The sequence below is a fragment of the Coenobita brevimanus genome, chromosome 80 (assembly GCF_032717465.1).
Source record: "Coenobita brevimanus isolate Jiangsu-jjx chromosome 80, ASM3271746v2, whole genome shotgun sequence".
Lineage (NCBI taxonomy): Eukaryota > Metazoa > Arthropoda > Malacostraca > Decapoda > Coenobitidae > Coenobita > Coenobita brevimanus.
The window spans coordinates 21850041-21873198 of record NC_137033.1 but is presented as its reverse complement, the minus strand read 5'-3'; the positions used below and the strand labels follow the sequence as shown (position 1 = coordinate 21873198).

Below are 23158 nucleotides of genomic sequence, written 5' to 3'. Positions count from 1 at the left end.
AAGAAAAAAGGGAATGACGAGTGGGGAGGAGACAAATGGATGGAAATGGGAACAGTGACTTATACAAAAATTACAGTGTGTGTATGTATGTATGTATGCATTTGTGTGTGTGTTTTATATTTCTTTCCTTCTTTCTATTCCAGATCTCTCTCTCTCTCTCTCTCTCCTCGGCTATCCATTGCAGGTTTCATTACTGGTGGAGGTCCGGAAGAGAAATGGGTTTGGGTATGAATGATTAAAAACGCCATATTAAATTAGAATTCCCTCTCTTTCTCTCCCGGTTCATGCATTTTTCTGCTCTCACAATTTTTTTTTTTCATTTCAATCCGTCTGTCTATCTGTCTGTCTGCCTGTCTGTCTGTCGCTCATGACTTACATTTTATCTGTTTGTCGCTCCATATTCACTACTACGTGCATCTGTTTGTATGTTTGTATTTGTGTAGTTTCTGGGCAATTTCAGTTCACCAGTGTTTTGTTTAGGGATAGAAACATTAAATATGAGCTTGGAAGCAATACTGAGGAAGCAGTCATGGGAGGAACGTATCATTTTAAGAAGTGTAATGTGTGAATGAGAAGGAACAAACGTAATCCATATTGCGCGCGCGCCCCCCCCCCGGCCCCCCCACACACACAATGTTAGGGAGCTATACCTGTAAACGGTTCTCACTAAATCTGACGACAGAGTCCCTAAAACAGTTACCGTAACTGTTGTCACAGTTCGTTTTGTTTTTAACATCCTATAATTTTAATATTCATTCTTATTCGACTGCGAAGTGTTTGGCAGCTGCATGAGTGAAGACAAATGTTTATGAGAGAAATATTATATACCTTTTAAGCTTAGAAGTGTATAATCCTACCTAACTAGGGGTGAAGATGGAATGGGAGAGGCGGGGATCACTAATATGGCATACATGCAACAGCTCTCCTCTATTCCTCTGTGGATCCTGAAGGGCCGACGCCAAGCCACCGTAGTCCAGATTATTTAATCCACAAGGGTCCGCCCTAAGTCCCTAGCGGCGTTTTAGATAATAGATAAACCTTCGGACACTCCTAGAAGCCTAATCGTGGCATCTAAGCGCACAATATCCTCCGACCTAATTCTTAAATTTCCTTCTTTAATTCAGCTTCATCTCTCACAACAACTATACAGTAGGTTCATGCTCTGCACAGGATATCCGTATTTGATAAGAATCCTTTCTGATGATGAATAAAATCGTTTGGCAGTAGCATGAACAAAATAAGAAAAAAAAAAAAAAAAAAAGGACGTCATCGAGATCAAGAGAAGAATGAAGGTTGTCCCTAGTCGCGACAAAAAATAAAAAAAAAATGCACCAGGTTAGCAAGCAGAAAACATAAAAAAAAAAAAAAGGAAAAAGAGGTTTAATTCTCCCACACTCAAATAGAACAGTCAGGAGCAAAAGTTGGCCTAATCTTCCACTGCGTCTGCTTCAAAAGAATATCTTTCATTTTCCTCCCTTATGCATCACATCAAAGAGAATTACCTATGGACAGAGAAACACACCAAGCTTCTGTCTGCTCAGAAACATTACCTACCACCCGAAAATGAGAAGCAGGAGAATTGAAAAAATTCCCAAAACTCCATCCGCGACTCTACAAATAAAGGCGAAATCCCCTAAAGACGAGTCATGTAATGGAGCAGCAGGAGGGTTAAGCCAATACGGTCTCTGTGGCAGCGGGTTATTAGGGTTTAAATGGAATCTAAAGAAGGGTAGATGTCCCAACTCTGATTTAATCTGGGGGTTGTAGAGGAGGTAGAGGAGGGTTCATTTAATTATCGTGGTGGTTGTTTGGTGGGACTGAGAGGGTGATTAGGAGAGGAGGAGGAGGAGGATAAAAAGAACAGGTGGAGGACGAAAGAAGGGAGCAGGAGTATAAGCGAGAGAGAGAGAGAGAGAGAGAGAGAGAGAGAGAGAGAGAGAGAGAGAGACGGGGTACGCGTTAAAGATGAGACAAGGAATGAAAAAGTGGTGTAATACTCTTAAAATTAGGTAAAAAAAAATATTGTACGAGAGAGATATTAAGAGAGCGTGAAACAGAGGCCAAAGAGAGGGATAAAGAGACCTGACTGGAAGACTGATGGATACACAAGTAACAGATAAGCTGGAAGACAGACAAAGGACATTGTTAGGTAGACAGGCGACAGATAAATATACAAACTGACAAGAAACAGTTGGAGGGAAGAACAGAGATGAGACTGGTGAACAAATAGACACTTTATATGTGTGTGTGTGTGTGTGTGTATACATATATATATATATATATATATATATATATATATATATATATATATATATATATATATATATATATATGAAATATTTCTTGCAACCAAACAAGATTGAATGCAACCGCTGTTTCTGCATCAATCAATTTCTGTTCGATGCCTTGGATCCATCGGGTTAAGCGACGTCGATTTTCATTTTGACTTCTGAGTAGCTGTCTAACTGTTAGTGTACTTGGTGACGTTTCGTTCCTTCTTGAGAACATCATCAGACCAATCTGTTGGCGGGTGCAGCGAGACTTCATTATACAGGGGATGCCGACGTGTACGTGATTGGTCGGCCAAGAGCGCGCGATGGAAGGTTTGTGGCCCTTCTCAGTGGTGCCATGAGTTGGCCCACAGATGTTTGTGATCTTTTGTGTTGGAAAGGACTTGCAAATCCTCCACTTGTGAGTTGATTGTTGGTTTCAATTCGTAAATATAAAGTGCTTCCAGAAATATGAGTCTACGTGGGTCTTTTCACGGTTATTTCAGTGCCTTTTTCGAGGTGAGGGAGGTATTATGATTAGTTCTGTAGTGATTTTTTACTGATCCGTTCTGTAGGTGACATGTGAGACGCCTTGACAGTTTAGTCCTTGTCATTCCTATGTAGGTATAAGGCCCATAGACCCCGCTTGTGCAAGTATGTTGGTAGATGACGTGATGTTCTTGCATGGGCGTACTATTTACGACAGGGCTGTTCTTGAGTAATAGATGCGAGGTTTTCCAGGTCTTGTAGTAAGTGATAAGCGCGATACTTTTGTTAAGATCTGTGCATTTGTCGTTTTTATGAATGATGTTTTTCATTATTATCTCCTCAGTTTTATACTTTGCATAAATGTTATTTCGGCAGTACGGAGTGGCTTTTTCGTTACTGAGAGACGGGGCGATGTAGTTTGAGTACCACTTATTGAATGCCATTTTCACTCCATCTTCCGCGTCGCTATTCCGATATCTATTGTTGATGAGAACTTGTGTAGGTCTTTCCAACCCTGAATGAACACTGCTCCATGAGGAACACTGGGTGAGGGCACGGCGGACGTAGGCACTGATGGTGGAGCGTATCACTGAGGGCATTCACTTCTGCCCATGAGACATAGTCCTTTATTGGGTGATTTTACGTACAGTATACTGCAATTGTGAATCCGGAGTCGCGGGAGATCACTAGGACATCGAGGAAAGGGAGACGGCATTTGGCTGACTCTTCAAAAGTGAAATTTAGGCCGGAGGTGTCGATGAGGCGATGTCTGAGGTTCATCGACGCCTCTCTCTCTCTCTCTTTCTCTCTCTCCATTGCCAATCCCTTTCACGATCCCTGAGGTCTCAGGTTCGATCCCTGGCCGGCCATAGAACTTTGGCCACCATCCTACTCTAGCTTGCTCGTACCTAGAATTGAAATAGGGACCTTGATTGTGAATTCGACGGTTGCATGCAGTAATCTACGGGAAGATTGGAAATTTGCAAAAACTGAATGTATTCCTAAATATCTCTACCCCAGCCACCTACACCTCCTCCTCTTCACCCCTCTTCCATCCCCTCTTAAAACCTTTTTTTCCTCTTCCCTTCCCCTCTCCTTCCCTCTCCCTGCTCCCCTGACCCCCTCCAACCACTCATTCCTCTCTCTGAGCCTTACCTTTACCCCTTCCCCTCCCTCTCCTTCTCCCATTCCTCCTCCCCCTCCCATTTTCCCTCCTCCTTCCACTTTCCCTACGCTTTCCCCTCCCTCTCCTTCTCCTGCTCCGCCCACGCTCCCTACCATTCTCCAATTCCCTCCAGCCCTTCATTTCCCTCTCCAGCTGGATTAAGAACACGTAGTCAGATAGAATGTGAAAGTGATCCCGGTGTTAGCTTTGGAGAAACGGCAGTTGGTAGGCTAGAAGCAGGAGGAAAAGAAAAAAGAGACAAGAGAGAAGTGTGTGTGTGTGTGTGTGTGTGTGTGTGTGTGTGTGTGTGTGTGTGTGTGTGTGTGTGTGTGTGTGTGTGTGTGTACAGATACGAGGACACACACACACACACACACACACACACACACACACACACACACACACAGGCCCCTCTCTCTCTCTTTCTCTCTCATATAACTTATGCTCCCTGCAGACATTAAACTTCCACCTTGCCCCCTCCCTCCCTCCCCCCCTTCCTCTCTCTCTCTCTCTCTCTCTCTCTCTCTCTCTCACACACACACACACACACACACACACACACAGAAAATATCAAAAGCACCGTCACCAATTTCCCCAGACACAACTTCTCACTCTGTAAACTCAGACTTCCATTTTCCTTTCCGGTAAATATTTCCTAAAACCACAAAGCTGCAGTCCGCCATTGCGTTCGGATTTTGTTGGCTAAAATTTCTCGTTGAAGTTTTCTTGAGTTCATTCGATTTTTTTTTTTTTCAATTTTCTGTTAATTCTAACTCAAACGATTTAAGATCCCCCCCCCCCGCTTTTACAACAGGTAATTCTTACTACCTCCTGACGATTGTAGCTTTTTCATTCAGACGATTCTGGTCAGCTTAGATAAGAAGTGTTCCACTGAAAAAAGATCTCCCCATAAGCTAAACACTTTGAGTGGTATGTCTTATTTTTAGCCCATTATTTTTTGTTTCAAATTTTAGTCAAGACAGAAAATAAACCTTTGTACTGACAAGGTTCAGATAACGCCAAATACTAAGGCTTTAAGAATTAACAAAAGTTGTTGAATGCTGTGAAGAATATGTACGATGGTGCGAAGGCTGCAGTGCATGTGGATGGTGAACTAAGTGAATTTTTCTCTTTGAAAGTTGGGTTGAAACAGGGATGTGTCATGTCTCCATGGTTGTTCAATCTGTCCATGGATGGGGTAATAAAAGAGGTACAAGGTAGGGTAGTGGATGTTGGAGTGGCCCTGGTGAGAGAGGATAGTGTTTGGAAACTCCCTGTACTGTTGTTTGCAGATGATACCGTGTTGTTGGGTGAAGACGAAGGGGAGCTGCAAGGCTTGGTGGATGAGTTTGAGAGAGTGTGTAAGAAACGGAATCTAAAGGTGAATGTAGGGAAGAGTAAAGTGATGGTCTTTGAGAGAGGTGAAGTCAGTGAATGTACAGCGAGGTTGGATGGTGAGGAATTGGAAAATGTGAGTACGTTTAAGTACTTGGGTAGTGTGATGAGTAAGGATGGAGGTTTGGAGGGTGAAGTGCTTGAAAGGGTACAGCAGGGAAGAAAGGTTGCTGGTTCTTTGAACGCAGTGATAAGAAACAGGGAAGTGAGCATGGAAGTGAAAAAGTTACTACATGACAGTATTGTGATACCAACTCTAACGTACGGAAGTGAAGCTTGGACGTTGTTGGAAGGACACAAGTCAAGAGTGAGAGCCGTGGAAATGAGTTATTTAAGAGGAGCCTGTGGAGTCACATGGAGAGACAGGCTGACGAATGAGGATATAAAGGAGCGTTGTGGTGTTGATGTGGATGTGATAGGAAGCGTTATGAGGAACACACTGAGGTGGTTTCGCCATGTGGAGAGGATGAAGGGTGAAAGACTGACGAAGAGAGTGTATGTGAGTGAGGTGGAGGGGGAAAGAGGGAGGGGGAGGCCGAGGATGAGATGGAGAGATGGGGTGGAGAGGTATATGAGAGAGGGGGGTGTGAGTTGGGAGCAGGGGAGTGAAATGGCGGGGGACAGGGCGACTTGGAGGCGATTTGTTTGTGGCCACCCCAAACGGGATTGAGGCGTCTGGCAATAGATAGATAGATAGACAGACTTTTAAGATCCTTCAGACTTGGGAATTCATATGGGAGGAAAAAGCTTTAGTGACTAACAAGAAAGGAGACGGGGGGGTGAACAAAGTTTTCATCTTTTTTATCCAAGTCTCTTACAAAACAGTACTTTTACTTAGTTCCATGACTGCGAGACTTGCCACATGTCTTACATGTGTGGGTTTGTTAGCACGATAACTTTGCAACCGCTCAAGATTTCACCACACAATTTCACAGGTGTATAATTGGGATAAAAACCGACCACGAGTTCGAAACAGGTGAAAGTAGGTTAAGGTCTGTGTGTTTGTTACCACGATAACTTCGCCATCGCTCAAGATATCGATCACAGAATCTTACAAGTAAGTAGTAGGGATGTAAATCTCCTACGAGTATTGTTTTCAGCTTGTTTGTCAGCCTGTGCATCTGTGTGTCTGTCAGCACGATAACTTCGCAACCGTTCAAGATATCATCGCAATAATTTACAGGTGTGTAGTACGGATGAAAATCTCTTATGGGTTCGAAATTGGTGAAAGTAGGTCAAGGTCAAGGCCATATTCCAAGCCGCGCTAAGTAAGTATCGGCTCGCGGTGGGTGTGATTCCCCTCTTGGGGTGGCCTCTAATGGGGATTATTTGTAATCTATCTAACCCATGAAACACCCTTTCCCCTTCACTCCCCCCACAGTTATAGCTCGTTCACCTCCCTAAGTGACTTGTTAGGTCTGTCTGGTCTATGTAACACCCTTCCACTTCAATTCAGCTCTATCATAATTCGTTTTCCTTTCTTTGAATGGGCTGTGAGGTCTGTATGGTCTGTGAAACAGTCTTCTATTTTACTCTCTATCATAACTCGTTCGTCTCCCTGAATGCCCTGTGAGGTCTGAATGTCTATATAACACCTTTCCACTTCACTCCTCCTCCATGGCAACTTGTTCTCCACCTTCCTTTCCCAACGTCAACATCCATTTCGCCTGTGAATTGAATATATCGGACCTTGTACCGTGGCTGGATTTCTTTTCAAATATAGTTTCGCGGATCTGTCCGACAATCAGAGAGAGAGAGAGTGTTACATATGAACGCTAGATTACGTCGCCCAGGCGCCCTCATTCTCTGTTTTTCAGACTTTCCTCTTTCTCTTCCATTTACACTCATCCCTCGTTTACATCTCCCCGTTTAATGAGGAGCGATGGACGTGAAATTAAGCGAGAAAGAAAATGATAACAATAAAGAAAACAAAACGATATGATGACTGAGGAAGTAGGAAAAGAGGGTCAGGGAGATGACTACGAAAGAAGGAAAATGATAATGTGTATTTTTTTCCTCGAATTCCCCCCTACTCCCATCCCGCTGAATACGACGAAAACAAGAAAAAATGATATGTGTGTAGAGCCGCTTGAGGCAATGCATTAGCCGTGTTTCCTAGCTGGGAACTTGGGGAACATGGAGTTGAGGGAGGGGCAGTGAATGTACCAGTATGCGTCGCTCCTTCTCTCTCTCTCGTATTGATAAATGTGTGTGTGTGTGTGTGTGTGTGTGTGTGTGGGCGCGCCCACACACACACGCACACACACACGCACACACTCACACACACACACACACACACACACACACACACACACACACACACACACACACACACACACACACACACACACACACACACACACACACACACACACACACACACATTCTTTATCTCTCCCACCTCTTATTATCTGCCTAGCCGTCTGTCTGTTTTTCGCTCATCATCCACACTGTAATAACCTCACCCCATCATTCACTCCTGTCCCAACTCTGTCAGGGACCCCACTGTAAATAAACATCCCCCTCGAACATGTATTAAACTGCAACAACAAACTAAGCAGCAATGTTTCAGTGAATGTATATATATATATCGTCCTCCATGTTTACTTATGCATTTGGTCGTTCTGCCTTGCTGAGAATAATAGACAAAATAGCGCTGTTTGTTTGTGGCTAAATGCTTATATATGCGTGTGCATTATTGGGATGTATGTGCATGTTGGCTTAGTTTCACAATTATACGTTCCCTTCCTTCTCTCTCTCCCTGCCCCTCGAACCTCCCCGAGCGTGAAGCAGAGTGAGGATGAGGGAGGATGATGGGAGGGCAGAGTGTGGGTAAGGCAGGATGAGGGTGAGGCATAGTGAGGGTGATGTAGGAAGAAAGCAGTGACAACATGAGCATGAGTGACGGTGACGGTTCATTAACTCCACTTGCTGCTAAAAGTGAAAGATATTATATATATATATATATATATATATATATATATATATATATATATATATATATATATATGCCACATCAGTGAACCTTACCACTACAACTACCACCACCAAAACACCAGCATCATTCTACAACAGCAAAAGCCACTGTTATAACTAAAAAAAAAAAAAAATCCTTGTTTGGGTCAAGCTCAAAATATAAGTAGCTTTGACCGGCAAACTATACACAAACTCATATTTAAGTCAACTCCCCAGTCATCCTGTGTGTAATCTCAAAATCAAAATAGCCCAGACTGCAAAAGTATAGGGCTTCTAAATCAAAATAATTCCCCCAGTTTTGCCTCTCCCCTGACCCGTCGAGTCTGTCTTCCGCCCGTCTGTCCGCCTGTCTATTTTGCTGTCTGTCTGTCAGTTTTTGGCACGGTCCGCTTCAGGTGTGACGTGCTTACATGTGTGTGTGTGTGTGTGTGTGTGTGTGTGTGTGTGTGTGTGTGTGTGTGTGTGTGTGTGTGTGTGTGTGTGTGTGTGTGTGTGTGTGTGTGTGTGTGTGTGTGTGTGTGTGTGTGTGTGTGTGTGTGTGTGTGTGTGTGTTTTGCTTTTTAACATAATTCGAGTTTCTGTTCGTGAATTATTCATGTTAGTGATAGGGCATTTTTCGGTCATTTTGTTGTTTTTATTCCTGTGGCTGTCAGTGTGTGTGTGTGTGTGTGTGTGTGTGTGTGTGTGTGTGTGTGTGTGTGTGTGTGTGTGTGTGTGTGTGTGTGTGTGTGTGTGTGTGTGTTTTATCGTGTACGAGTGTGTGCCTTTTTCCGTTTTTATCTTGAGTCCGGGTCCTTTTTTGTTTCGTTTCTCTAGTTTTGGCATATTTTACTGTTGTACGACTTTGAGAAACGGAAAGCTCAGAACCCACCGAATTATCCTAGCCGACTCGTATGTTAGTAGGAATCGAAAATCATCTTACATTTCTGATCATCGATGGGGTACCATGTGATGTCCATGTGACTGGTGAAAATGAAGGACAAACAGAAAAGCAAGAACCGTGACGAATCAAAAAACAAAACTCCGAAGAGACGAACGACAACAAAAAGGAAAACATAACCACAGCAAGAGACGATTAAAAATGACGAGGTACAGAATCTGAAGCAGGTGACTGATAACATCAAAAAAAGGACAGAGAGAAGAAAAGAAAGATAATAGGGAGAAACATCGAAAGTCTACCATAGCCGAATCGTAAGTCCAGGAGCCGAGTTTTATTTGTACTTCTGATCACTGAAAGAGGACCATTTGATGTCTATGCGGCAAGTAGAGAAGGAAAAACAAAAAGGAGAAAGACAAAACAAAACAAAACAAAACAGAAACTTACCTTAGCAGAATCATACGTCCAGGAGCCGAATTTCATCTTGCACTTCTGATCGTCGAAGGGATACCATGTGATATCTATGCGGCAGGTGGAGAGGAAGATGCCTGGTGGTATATGGGTGCAGAGCCCATTGCTGGCTACCACCACGTTGGTCGGGTAGGTACTGGAGAAACCCTCGTCTGCGCTGAGAGTGGAGAGATGTGGATCAGATATTGATTTTTGACTTTCACTGTGATGCTGATGTTCCTAATCCAAACTAACCTAATCCAACCCACAGTACTCTAACCGAATTAATCCTCGACTGTGCTGGTTGTGGAGAGATGTGGATTAGATTTTTCATTTGATTCCTCCTCAGTGATATTCATGCTTCTAACCCAATTTAGTCTAATCCAATCCAACCTGACCCACACGGTTGATTCTCTCTCTCTCTCTCTCTCTCTCCCCTAGTGTGATAAACGAGTAAGAAATCTTCATCCCTCCCTAGCCCCTCCCCCTACACCCTCAAACTCGAGAACTAGGGAGGCGATGCGAAGTTATTACGAGACGGAACTAGGTGCTAACCCAAGAATTACTTTTTCCTGTCACGTCAGAGGAATTCTTAGGAAGGATGAGGATGAGGATGAGGAGGAAAAGTTTACAACGATGATGAGACGTACCAGAAAGGATTTAGGAAGCAGGATTATGGTTAAGATTAGGATTAGGATTAGGAATAGGAGAAGCAAGGGAATGATGATGGTGATGATAAAAGTAAATGAGATAAGGAAAAGGAAAAGAAAAAGGAAGAAAGGTAGAGCGGAAGAAGATGATGATGATGATGATATGGAAGACGAAAACAACGACGAAAATGTAAACAACAATAGTAATAACAATAAAGATAAAAAAAAAAAAAAGATGAATATAGCTGTTTCATTTACTGTATTCCCGTTCTCATACGGAAGATAAAGTAAAGCAGAGAAGCTCATATTGTGCGAGAAACCCGTGACTTAATGAGCAGGCAAGCATAATTAGGAAAGCGGCATCGAAAGGCAAGTGTAAATGAACAAACTGCATTCCTCCTTTTACTTGTATATCCAACGCTATGATTCCTGCGCCGAATCCCCCGACGAAGATTGTAAAACAGTATGAAAGCTATAATCGCTCATCAATTAAAGCACTACAGTACCAAAAAAGCTATAGCATGCGTGAGAAAACTGTGACTTTATTCTTACGAGCGAATGCTATCATTGCAGGTGCGTAAAAAACTAGAGGGGCACTCAGTGGAGCACATCTCTCCGACAAGGGCAACGTAATTTCCAAACCAATATTCATAATGAGTCAGGTTTTCCCATCACTGATTGGGGTTTTACCAAAAGATGTTTTCCTGATCCAGAATCCGTAATACGATCCGGATCGGTCCCCCAAATTAATCGACTGTTCCCTGGGACATGGGCTATCTACCCACAGAATCTGGTCCATATCTCTCTTTTAGTTTTTGAGTAATCCTGCTAACAGTCAAACAAAAGAACAAACACACAAACACCAACATACTCTCCTTGTCGGAGCGAATTAAGACATGCATGCAAATTACCCGACTGTGCAGCAGTGCATTCACCTTGACCTTCCCACCACACCAGACTATAAACCACCTCTGAATATGTCCACACCGCATGATCTCAGACTTAATCTCCATTCCATTATGAGTAACGAGCAATAAAACACGAATTCGTATATTATTCCAGGACAGAGAAGTCCGCGGGATCATAAAAAAAAGTATTTTCAAAAAAAGAGGAAAGAAGATGAAGGTCTAAGCCGCAAACTGCCGTAAAACTACCAAGATTGCAGATTTTCTTCACCGTTTTCAATGTGACTTTATTTCCTGAGTAAGACTACAGCATAAGATGTAAAAGTTGTCAGAGTTATCATAGTTAATGCCAAGTTATATTAGTGCAGAGGCTTATCTTGTGAGAAGAAAAGAAAACATTCAACACTGCGGGAGTTTGTTCATGGGGAGCGAATGAAGAATAAAAGACTGACTAGGAACGTGTGCAAGTGCCGTGGCTGGGATGAGAAACCGGAGAAAGAGACCAAAAACGAGATGGAGAGAGAGGGTGCGATAGTATGTAAGGAGAATAAAGTGGTGTGACGAGCGGTTGTTGCTTAAGAGGGTCAGAAACACACGAAAGTCCTTGTTGAGGCCACTACTCGCAGGATACGGCATCAAGCAATAAACAGTAGAGAGAGAGAGAGAGAGAGAGAGAGAGAGAGAGAGAAGAGAGAGAGAGAGAGAGAGAGAGAGAGAGAGAAGAGAGAGAGAGAGAGAGAGAAGAGAGAGAGAGAAGAGAGAGAGAGAGAGAGAGAGAGAGAGAGAGAGAGAATCAACAACCTTACTATTTATCTATATTCATTCCCTATGTACGTATACATGCATTATTCGTACGACATGTACCCACCAAACTCGCAAGATAGACAATTTAAAGATGAAAGGAGTACTTAATAAAATTCTCTCTTAGGCATAACGACTTCTCTGTTCTCTCTCTCTCTCCGCAGTGAAAAGAAGGAGTTGGACAAAAACTTCTTATCATGACCTGGGGATGCGATAAATTAATTAAAAGGAGTGTGAGAAGATTGGGAATGAGTGGGAAAAAGGGAAAGGAGATGATGAAAAAAAAAAAAAAACGGGAAAGAAAAAGGAAGGAAGACGCCGAAAGATGGGAATGACGGGGTGAATTTGGGATGATAGGAATGTCTCTCTCTTCAAGCCTCCCTCTCCCTTTCTTGCCTCTCACATTTATGCCTCTGTCATCCTTCCTCCCTCTCCCTACATTTCTCCCTCTTCATGTCTCCCCTTGCCTGCCTACTTCTGTTTCTGCCTCCCTCTCCCTGCATTCCCCTTTTCCTGCCTCCCTCTCCCTGCCCTCGTCTCCCTGTCTTCCTATTCCTGTCTCTCTCTCCCTGCATTTCCCCTCTTCCTGCCTCTCCCTTCTTCCTTCCTCTCTCCCTCTCTTTTTCTTCTCCCTCTTCCTGCCTTTCTTTCCCTGCCTTCCTTCCCTCACCTATGCCTCCTCCTTCCAGCCTCTCTCTCTCTCTCCAGTCTCTTCCATCCATACCTCCCTCACCTTATTCCTCCCCCACCACTCCCTCTTTCCTACCTTTTTCACCCATGGTTGCCTCTTTGTCTCCTTTGCTTTTCTGTACCACTAGTCTCCCTTCCCAGACCTCCATTCCCTTTCTACCTCTTTCCTGTCTCGCTCTCACTCATGCCTCTCCATTATACCCTACCTCCTTCTTTCCTCCCTCCTTCCCCTTCCTCCTCCTTTTCTCTCTCCCTCTCAGTAATGCCTTTTCTTTCACCCATGCCCTCCCTCCTTCCCCTTCGTCCCCCTTTCCTTCTCCCCTCTCACCATGCCTTCCCTCCTTCCCTTTCGTCCCCCTTTCCTTCCTCACTCTCACCCGTGCTTTCCCTCCCTCCCCAGCCTCCCTATCCCCCGCCTCTCTTACCTGTTGTACATGAGCACGTCTGGCGTCCACAGGTACTTGGGAGGGATGCGCAGGTCTGTCACTCCACCGTACTCGGACTCATTCCAGCGTAGGTTGTGGTCCGTCCATTCCTGAAACAATAAAGATGGAGGTTAGATAATATGTCAAAGAGAGAGTGATTTGAATATTGGGTCTTATTTCGTGAATTCTCGTCTTTTCACTTTTCTGAAGTTGAAAAACCAAGGACGTTTATTAGAAAACGGAGCCATATACTTTGCCCCTTCTTGTGGTTTGTTAGTTCCTGAAACGATACGGACGGAAGTCAGACTCTGGAAGGAAATTGGAAAATGAGCCCATATTTGGTATTTCCCCCCCTCCCTCCCTCCTTTGTGTGTGTGTGTGTGTGTGTGTGTGTGTGTGTGTGTGTGTGTGTGTGTGTGTGTGTGTGTGTGTGTGTGTGTGTGTGTGTGTGGACAAGCAGTCGCAAAAACTAACAGATAAAAGGTATTTCGGTAAATATAGAGATACATTAGGATACAAATGAGTAAGGCGGTAAAAAAAAAAAAAAGGAATGCTTGAAAAGAAAACTTTTCACTGAACACGCATTTCTAGAGCGAAATGGTAGGACTACAAACACCAATTATAGATAAATGAAGATCAGACCTACTCTATTCCCCTGTTAGTAATATCAGTTCAATGGGCAGTGTGACGCAGAGAAAATTGTAAGAAGAAAAAAATGCAAAAACTGATGAAATTTAAAAGTGTAAAATACAGTAGTAAGTCATGTAAAAAATAAAATACTTCTGCAATATGGGAAAACACTTCATTACTCTATCTGATATAACACATCACGAAGGAGAGTGACGGATAAGCCACAGACGTGATGTAGGTTCAATGGAACAGGTTTTATCCCTGACTGTATAATCCGATCCCTTCCTTCCTGTGCCATAGGAGCTACAAGGCTGCCTGTAATGTAACTGTCGGGCAATGGGACCACCACACCCCTACGTCAATACAAGAAGGGAGGGGGAAGCAAAGTCCCTAGTTTTCCCGTCGCTCTTATGGTCGTATGTATAAAAGATCCTAAATAAATCTTATGATGATCAAGTCTCCATAAAAGCTATGGAGTTTGTTAGGTTGCATTTTGTCAGGTTAATGTTCACTCTAGTTTGACTGGAAATAATTTGTAGCTATGCTAGTGAAGTCAAAGGCTAAGTATATTTAATCTGTCGTATACACAGCTCAAGCTTAGGAAAGTCTATAAATACTGATCTTACTCGTCTTTTACGATACGCTAGAGGTGCGTGTGTAGTACTCTTTATTCCGTGTAATGGGGCAAGAACGTGGGCAATAAAGTAGGAGTTATAACCCTTTGAAACTACCTATAGTAGGGGACACACACACACACACAAAAGCAAGCACACACACACACACACACACACACACACACACACACACACACGTTTGCTCTGCACTCTCATAAAGCTCCGCTTTCCTCCAATTATTCGGGGTGTCCCCCTGGGCTACAGTGTGGGCATTAGCATGTAATTGGGCTCGCTTGTTTGTCCACTTTTAGCTTCCCCTTTCCTACCCACAACTTTCCCCTCCCCTTCCACCCCCTTACAGTCCATCTTCCTCCTTCTTTCCCCATCATTCCTTCTTTACTTTTACCTCCCCTTATTCTCCCCCCTTCCTACCCTGATAATCCTTCTTCTCAATTCCTTCCCCTTCCTTCCCAACTTTAATCTTTCCTCCCCATAACTCTAACCAACCTCCTTCTCTCCCTTATACTCCCTCTTCCCTTTTTCTCATATTTTTTCCTTTTTTATCATCATATCGCATTTCAAGAATGACCGAAGGGGACTGGGGAAAGCAGATGGGCTCTGAAAACGGGATGAACGTTTATAATTTATTATGATGGCGTAAAGCAGGATTTTGAAACATTCATCTACAGACCCCTGATAAAGCTACCAATAATACCTCTGGTTGATAGCGTGTTTAATAACAAATGCATGGGAAGAATAATCTGTCTATCCGTCTAACTGTCTATCTACCTACCTAAAGCCAAGTGCCTTATTCCCGGAGGGGATGGCGGTACATAAAAGGACAGTCTACTTAAGTAAATGGTAACGGTATCATCCAGGCACATATCACAGCCTTTGAAGTGTAGGAACATAAGAACACAGGATTACTGCAGCAGGCCAAATCAAAAATTAATAATACTAGATACTGAGAAGCGTAACTAGATAATAAAAAATAAAATTGGATCTGAAAAATAAATACAGTAATGAAAACCTCAAATAAAAAAGTAATCACGACCATTTATATGTCAAAACAAGATTAAAACCATATATAAATTTTAAAAAATTGAAACCGGACTAAATTTAAAAAAAAAAGGCAAAATGTAACAAGACCAAAAAAATACAGCCAGGCAGGAAAAATAAGAGAGAAAACAACAACTCCAACTATCAAATCGGAAATTAAACGCAAAGCAGAGAAAAAAATGCAAACCATACAGAAAATCATGGACGACCTCCAATGTCCGCTTGAGCAAGGCTATCTGCTCAGGTCCCTCGCTCTCAGGCAAAAAGTTGTGGGCGAGACTGATAACAGCTGCCCGCCGGAATGGGAGCGATAAAATCCATTCGCTGCATGGCAGGTCGAACACGATTGGCGGACAAAGGTTGGGAGGGGGAGAGAGCAGTGTGTGGACCAGAGGCTTTGAGGTGAAGGATTCTGACTTCCTTGTTGTGGGAAGTTGAGAGAGAAAGAAAAAGAGAAAAATGAAAAAATAATATAAGATTAAAGTTAATTATTCTTACTAATACAAGTAAAGGACAGATACACAGCCTATTTACACATACGAAAATACGATAAGTCTAATTTATAAGATTATATAACCTAGGTGAGGCTAAGTTAGACTAGGTAGGGTTAATTTAGGCTGGATTAGATCATTCTAGGTTGGGTGGGGTTTGATAAGATCACGTATGGAGAGATTAGTTGAGTCTGGGTTAAATTAGGTCGGTTTTGATTTGGTTGGGTTGGTGTAAGTTAGGTGAAGTTGAATTAGGTATGGGGAGGTTCGGTGTAATTAGTACATATTAAACATGTAATGAGGGAGTCCATCAAGACTATGCACTGTAGCACTAAGGGCGCACACACACACACACACACACACACACACACACACACACACATCCAAGATACAAACTATACTTACAAAATTCAACCAGACGTTCGTTGTAAGAATCTGATTTTTCTCATCCTGAAAAGAAAAAATACTTATTAATAGCTTATATTAACGAAAAGCAAAAAATTGCTCATTGAAATATTTCAAGAATGGCATATTAAAGTTACTTATTAATTCAGTTTATTAGCATGTGAAAGAATGACAGTATATTTCAATAACAGGACACAGACACATAATAAAGAGTACAGACTTGCTCTGTCAGGCAGTATATAAGAAACGAGTGGGTTGAAAAAGCACGAACGCACGCACGCACGCACACACACACACACACACACACACACACAGAAAATGAAAGTAGCTTTTCATTTTACATTCCAAATATTCCGGTAGGAAAATTTACTTCGGAAAGTTTAGATATATTAATATCGTCAGAGAGAGAGAGAGAGAGAGAGAGAGAGGAGCACTTCCCCTCTCCGCCTCATCAGCACATGACAAAAACCGTAATACTTTGTGCGAACGAGATTACCACTCCCCAAACTTTGCACAATAAGAGCATTGACGAGCCGATCATTCTAAGGAGGAGATGGGCTTGGGAATGGGGAATGGGGATTAAGGAGAAAGTCTGAAAAGGGGCTTTATATACAGGCATTTCCCAACCTTGCTTCTCCTTTCCTCATCTCTTTCAAAAATTTCATTCAAATTTTTCTTTACTTTCCTCTTCTCACTCTCCCCCTCTCTCTCTCTAAATCACTCACCTTAGTCCCAAGTATGAACTTTCCATTATCCACACAACAATGGGGAATGAATGGTATGTCTCTGGAGGGTGTGCAATGCGAAGGGGGAGAGGGAGGGGAAGAGAGGTGGAGGGGAGAGACAAGAGAGGGAGGGGAGGGGAGGGGAGAGGAGGGGAAGGGGAGAGACTGGAGGAGGAGAGGAGGTGAGGGGAGGAGAACTGACAGGGAGAGACAGGAGGAGGATGAGGTGGAGGGAGAAGGGACTGGAGGAGACGGTGAAAGAAGACGAGAGGAAAGGAAAACGGGGAGAAGAGAGGATGGAACAGATGGAGGTGATGAGAGGGAATGGAACAGACGGATGTGATGAGGGAGTCGGGCGAAGGGGGAGAGGGTGAGAGGAGGAGGTAAGAAAGTAAAGGGAGGAGAGCAGAGGGTGTTCGGTGAGAAGGGAGATGGATTGGGAAGGGATGAGATGGGAGGAGGGAACGGGATGGATATAAAGACTGATCCTGATATGATATGGATGTAAGTCTGATCCTGAGACGAGATGCATACAAAGTCTGATCCCGGGACGAGATGAATCTAACGTCTAGAACTGAGACGAGATGGATGTGAAGTTTGATCCTGACACAAGATGGATATAAAGTCTGGACCTGAGACGTGGTGGATGCTAAGTCTGACCCAGAGACGAGATCGATGTAAAGTCTGAGTCTGAAATGAGATGGATATAAAGTCTGATCCTAAGATTCCTCATTTCTGTACCTTGAGACGTCCTCGTAGTGAAGGGGTTAAAAAGAAAAAAAAATTATACAAACTTTCATAATTATAAACGCTAACTGAGGACGAGTATAAAGTCTGATCTGTCATCAAAATTATACAATCCGATTTAACTCAAGATTAGCTTAAAATCGGTGCAATCTTGATCTCCGTCGGTACACACACTTCAAAGAACTTAATTTTGCAAGACATTTTTTGCGTCACGCGCCTTGATGAGAGCAATGAAAGCACTCCTGTATTATCACTCCAGGGAGGGGAAAACACCAGTTCTCTCATCACGTTTGTCGAGATTAATACCAGTTATTTTAATTCTGGCATTTGGGTGTAATACTCAGAGGAAGTTTATTAGTATTTATATTCACAGGTTGTTCATTAGTATTCTCTCTAAAAAGAATCCAAGCTTCTGATACTTCATACAAATCGTACATACTGTATACCGTATATTTATAATGCTTATTAGTAGCATCCATTCTTTCTGGAGAGAGGGTGAGCTTTCAGAAAGGGGAATAGGCATTGATGAAAAAATTCTCAAGAGGCATACAGAACCCTCCTCTCTCTCTCTCTCTCTCTCTCTCTCTCTCTCTCTCTCTCTCTCTCCAGCTGACCTCTGGCCTTTGACTTTTATTCATCATAAAAGAGGGCCCAAAGGATGAAAGTTTATGAACTTGGTTCCATTCAAGGATAGTTAAACAGAAAAAAGGACAAATCTCAGTATCCAAAAATTTCATGGAGACTGAATACATTAAGCCGATAAGACTGAAGGTCATAGGCAGAGGGAAAGACAGAGAGGATTAATGATCGAGAATTATCAGCTGTACATAAGAATGATAATTTTTTATTTATAACAGCTATATTTATCGGATGTTTATATGGAAGGTTGAGAAAATCTTGAGCTATACCTTGAACTATACTACCGCATCAATTCTTTAACCCTGCCTCACTTCCCACTCCAGTTCACCACTCATAATTTACAATAGTGTGAGGCCGAGCTTGACTATTCTCCAGGACCCTCTCTCCCACTCCCACTCACCAATCCAATCTTCTCATCACTCCCCTAACCCCCTGACACCTGCTCTCCCCACTCGCACTTACCACATTGATAATCTGCTGCAACGTGAGGCCCAGCTTGACAACGATGGCGGAGGACTCGTTGTTGGTGGGTCTCTCCAGCTTGTTGTAATCCTTCAGCAGGTCGTTCAGCAGGCGCCGCTCGTGGTACCCCGGAAGGCAGCCTTCGGGAAGAGACGTGGAGGTTAGCGAGGTGGTAGTTAGAGAGGTAGTGGTTAGGATGGTGGTGGTTAGAGACGTGGTAGTTAGAGAGGTAGTGGTTAGGATGGTGGAGGTTAGAGAGATGGTAGTTAGAGAAGTGGAGGATAAAAAAGTGGAGTGGAGGTTTGTGACGTGGATTGGAGATGTCGAGGCCAAAGAAGGGTAGTGGATGCTAGATTAGGCTAGATATGGCTAGATTAGGATTGGACAGACACTTGAAGATTAGAAAGGTTGAAGTTAAGGATGTGGAGTAGTGGACGCTAGAACAATTTACCAGACTGACTGACTGATTAAAGAAACTGATCATGGCGGCATGGTACTTAGAGGAATGATGGAAAGTGAAGTGGTAGTTAGAGTAGAGAAGTGGAGATAATAGAAGTGAGGAGTGAAGGTTGGAGATGTAGCAGTTAGGTTTGAGAAGTGAAGATTACAGAAGCGATGAGTGAAGGCTAAAGATGTGATGGTTAGGGTACAGATGTGCAGATTTGAGAAGTGGGGAAGTTAGAGAAGTGTGGAGGTTTGTGAAAATGTTGTAGGAAAAACCGATAACAGGAGACCGATTGGCCTGTAACATGGTTATCTGCTGGGGTAAACTTGTTACAGTGAAAATTCAAAATGCATGAACTTGGTAAAAATCGAACAGAAGAAAGTTTTACAAAGCTTTCCCCGACACACTATTGCCAGCATATTAACAAGTTGAAACGGAACAAAAACACCTTGCTTTTTGGAAATAATGCACAGATGTTATTGCAACCACACATCATTAGTTAAAACAAAAAAATCTTAGCTTTTTTATTTGTTGTTTTTAACTCTCAGTCACATTTCACTCCATTCTGCTCAAAACTTAAACTGGGAATGGGAAAGTAAGTCCCCATCTGTTTACTATATATATATATATATATATATATATATATATATATATATATATATATATATATATATTCTTCTCTTCACATGACCAAATCACATCAAGACACTTCTGCTAATGCTCTCCAGCACTTCCACATTAACATGCACAAAATAAAACTGGATGGAAAGGAGAGAGAAGGAAGGGATACAAAAGGGGAAAAAATAAATGGGGGCGTGAGATAAGGAGATGGAAGGAGAGAGGGAACAAATTACGGCAAGGTGAAAAGGAGAAAGGAAAGATAAAGATGGGAGATGGGAGAGAAAAAGTAGAGAAAGAAGATGCAGGAGAAAAAAGGGGGAAAGACGAGAAAAAGAAAGGAAATAAGAGAAATGCAGAAGAGTGAAAAAGGGAGAGAGAATGAGCAGCAGAACATAGAATATAGCAGGAGGGACAGCACGTGAGTTGTGCAAGGAGGAAGGAGCAGGAGGGCAAGGAAGAAGAGAGTCGTAAGTTTTGGAGAGTGAGAGAAGATGCGTATTTGGTGGATTATTGGGAAAAAAAAAATGGACAATAAAATGAGATGGAGAAGGATGGAAGTATGGAAGCAGGGCGCGCACGCACGCACGCACGCACGCACACACACACACACACACACACACACACACACACACACACACACACACACACACACATATATATATATATATATATATATATATGTATGTATGGACACATTTACGTGGCGAAAGAGGGAAGAAGGGTAGGGTGAGTGATGGAAAAAAGTAGGGAAAAAGGGAGATGAAAAAATTGTTTGCAATAAGATTAGATTTTCTTTACAAAACAAAAAAGATAATATGCCGCCATTCCTCTCGGCTAATACGACACCTGAAAACATAATGACTTCTATAGTACATTCTGAAGCTACTCGCACTCTCCAAACTACGCAGCTAAGAAGAAAAAAGAAGCCTATGGAAAAATATCTACCGAAAGCTGAGGAAAGAAGAAACGGAGAGAGCAAAAGTATGAATGGAGATAAAAAAAAAAAATTAAAAAGCGAGTAACAAGAAGTGAACATATACACAGGACGTAGTGAAGGAGGGAGAGGGGAATTAAGTAATAAAATGAGGAAACAAATGAAGCACAAACAAAAGCACTGATTTAAAAGAAGCAAAACACATCCATACTCCTCAATGAACAGAAAACTTACGAAATAAAAGCATCGTGTATCTAGAAGCTGCTCGGGCTTCGTTCCAAGTAAACTTCAAAACTCAACAGCTAAGCAGGTTTTCACATCCTTTCTTTCGGTAATACAAACACGTCCGATAAAACAAAATGTACGAGTTTTCCGTTTTGCTTATTTTCTTATTACCGTCAGAAAAACCCTCACGTTACGAAGGCTAATGTTTTCACTGCATAAATTTCCCAGGAGTTTTGACAGCAATTTTTCACCTGGTTCCAAGGGAGTTCTAATTTAAAAGTTGGGCTGAAATTTTACATGTTCTGGGACTACAATCGTTTCTCCTCAATTCACTGGAACAATGATGATGATGATGATGATGATGATTATGGTGGTGGTGTTGGTGGTGAATATGTACAAAGATGGTGATGGGAACGAAAGGGGGGGGGATGCTATTAAGTAGGGATAGAAAGAAACGCCTGGAGGACCTTTTGTCGTGGCCATCCCTCACAGACTGCAGCGTGGATCTAAACTGAGCAACAAGCCTACTGGTTTCCTGTAACACAGGAAACCATTTTCATCGCAGAGTGACAACCCTATAACTAAACAGCGGGATGATGTGGATCCTACTGTGGTGTCCCTGTTAACTGGGCGGAGTCCATCCGGGAACATAACCTCAACAATGTTCCCCGCGCCTTGCTGTGGCAAGGCGTTGTTTGTCACAAGGGAACACTGGGTCACTGCACGGGTCACCTCTGCAAGGGCGGTTATTTGTCTACGGTTGATGGGTCTGCTCGGCTAGACAGACTGGACTTAACAACAGCACCAGCCATCAAAGCTACACCAATCACCACTACCACAACTGTCACAACCAGACCTACCATAACTATCACCACTACCACACCCGTGACTTGCCACCACAGCTACCGTACACCTCCCATGAATAGCACCATCCATAACTACTACCACTACCATAAACACAACTACCCTCATAACAACCATCCCAACCACCACCACCACCATGGCAGCCACCACAACCACCACAACTACCACCATTGCTCTCAGCAGGGGATGTGATGGATGGCGAGAGTGATCTGGTTCAATTTATGGTCGACTCGCTGCAGGGAAGGGGGTGAGAGAGAGAGAGAGAGGTCCATGGAGGGAGAGAGGAAGGAGGAGGAAAAGAGAGAGGGGAAGAAAGCAGAGAGAGCCAGAGGACAGAATGATGAAAAGAAGGAGAGAGAAAGAGAGAAGCAACGATGATGGGAGAACAATAAGCCAAAAGGGTGAAGAAGGAGAGAGAGGAGAAAGAGGAAAGAGACGACGAAGGAAGATAAGAAGTAGGAAGGAATGAGGAAGAAGAGGAGGAAAGTGAGAGAAGAGACGAAGAAAGGAGGGAGAAAAGAGGATGAGGTGAGAGAAAGAGAATCCAGAGCAAGGTAGAGTGCAGGGTGAGAGGAGGAGGAAGCAGAAAGAAATGAATGAAATGAGGAGAAAGCAGAGAGGGAGAGGGAAAGAAGTAAAACAAAGAAAGAAGAGAGAGAAAGAAAAAGGGAGACGGAGAAGAGAAGAAAGTGAAGAGGCGAAGAAATGAGAGAGGAAGAAAAAATTGTCAGAGAAAGACGGAAGACGAAAGGAAGGAAGGAATGAGAAGAGTGGAGAAGGAAGGTGACGAAAAAAGAAAACAAAATAGAGAAGAAGGAAGTAAAGGAATAGAGGAGAAGGAGAGGCAAAGAAGGTAGAGAGGGACAATGGGGAAACAGGAAAGAAAGATGGAAGAAGGAATGGGAGGATTAAGGGAGAGAAAGAGTATGTGAAGAAAGAGGAGAGTGGATGAAGAGAGGAGGAAGAGGCAGGAAGGTGAAAGAAGTTAAGAGGAAAGAAGAAAGAGAAAGTGGGCGGAGAGAAAGAGGGAAGTATGAGGAAGGATGAAGAGATAGAAAGGAGAAAATGAATGAAGAGGGGAGAGGAAGAAGGGAAAAGGAAGAAAATGAGGGAAATGAAGGAGGGCAAGAGGGAGGGGAAAGGTGTGAGACGACCCTCACACCTTTCCATGGATAGAAAAAAAGCAGGAGAAAAACATGGGAAA

General features: G+C 43.0%; 1 protein-coding gene across 1 annotated transcript in view; it reads right to left on the bottom strand.

Annotated features, from left to right (window-relative positions):
- Window positions 1-23158, bottom strand: part of LOC145409232 (neuronal acetylcholine receptor subunit alpha-7-like) — a 421705-nt gene that overhangs the window by 32605 nt on the left and 365942 nt on the right. The window contains exons 2-5 of the mRNA XM_080279715.1: window positions 18866-19005; window positions 16293-16337; window positions 13094-13203; window positions 9620-9800 (exon numbers count right to left, since the gene is read on the bottom strand). Of these exons, the coding sequence (XP_080135841.1) occupies window positions 9620-9800; window positions 13094-13203; window positions 16293-16337; window positions 18866-19005 (476 nt within the window). The remainder of the gene's footprint in view (window positions 1-9619; window positions 9801-13093; window positions 13204-16292; window positions 16338-18865; window positions 19006-23158) is intronic.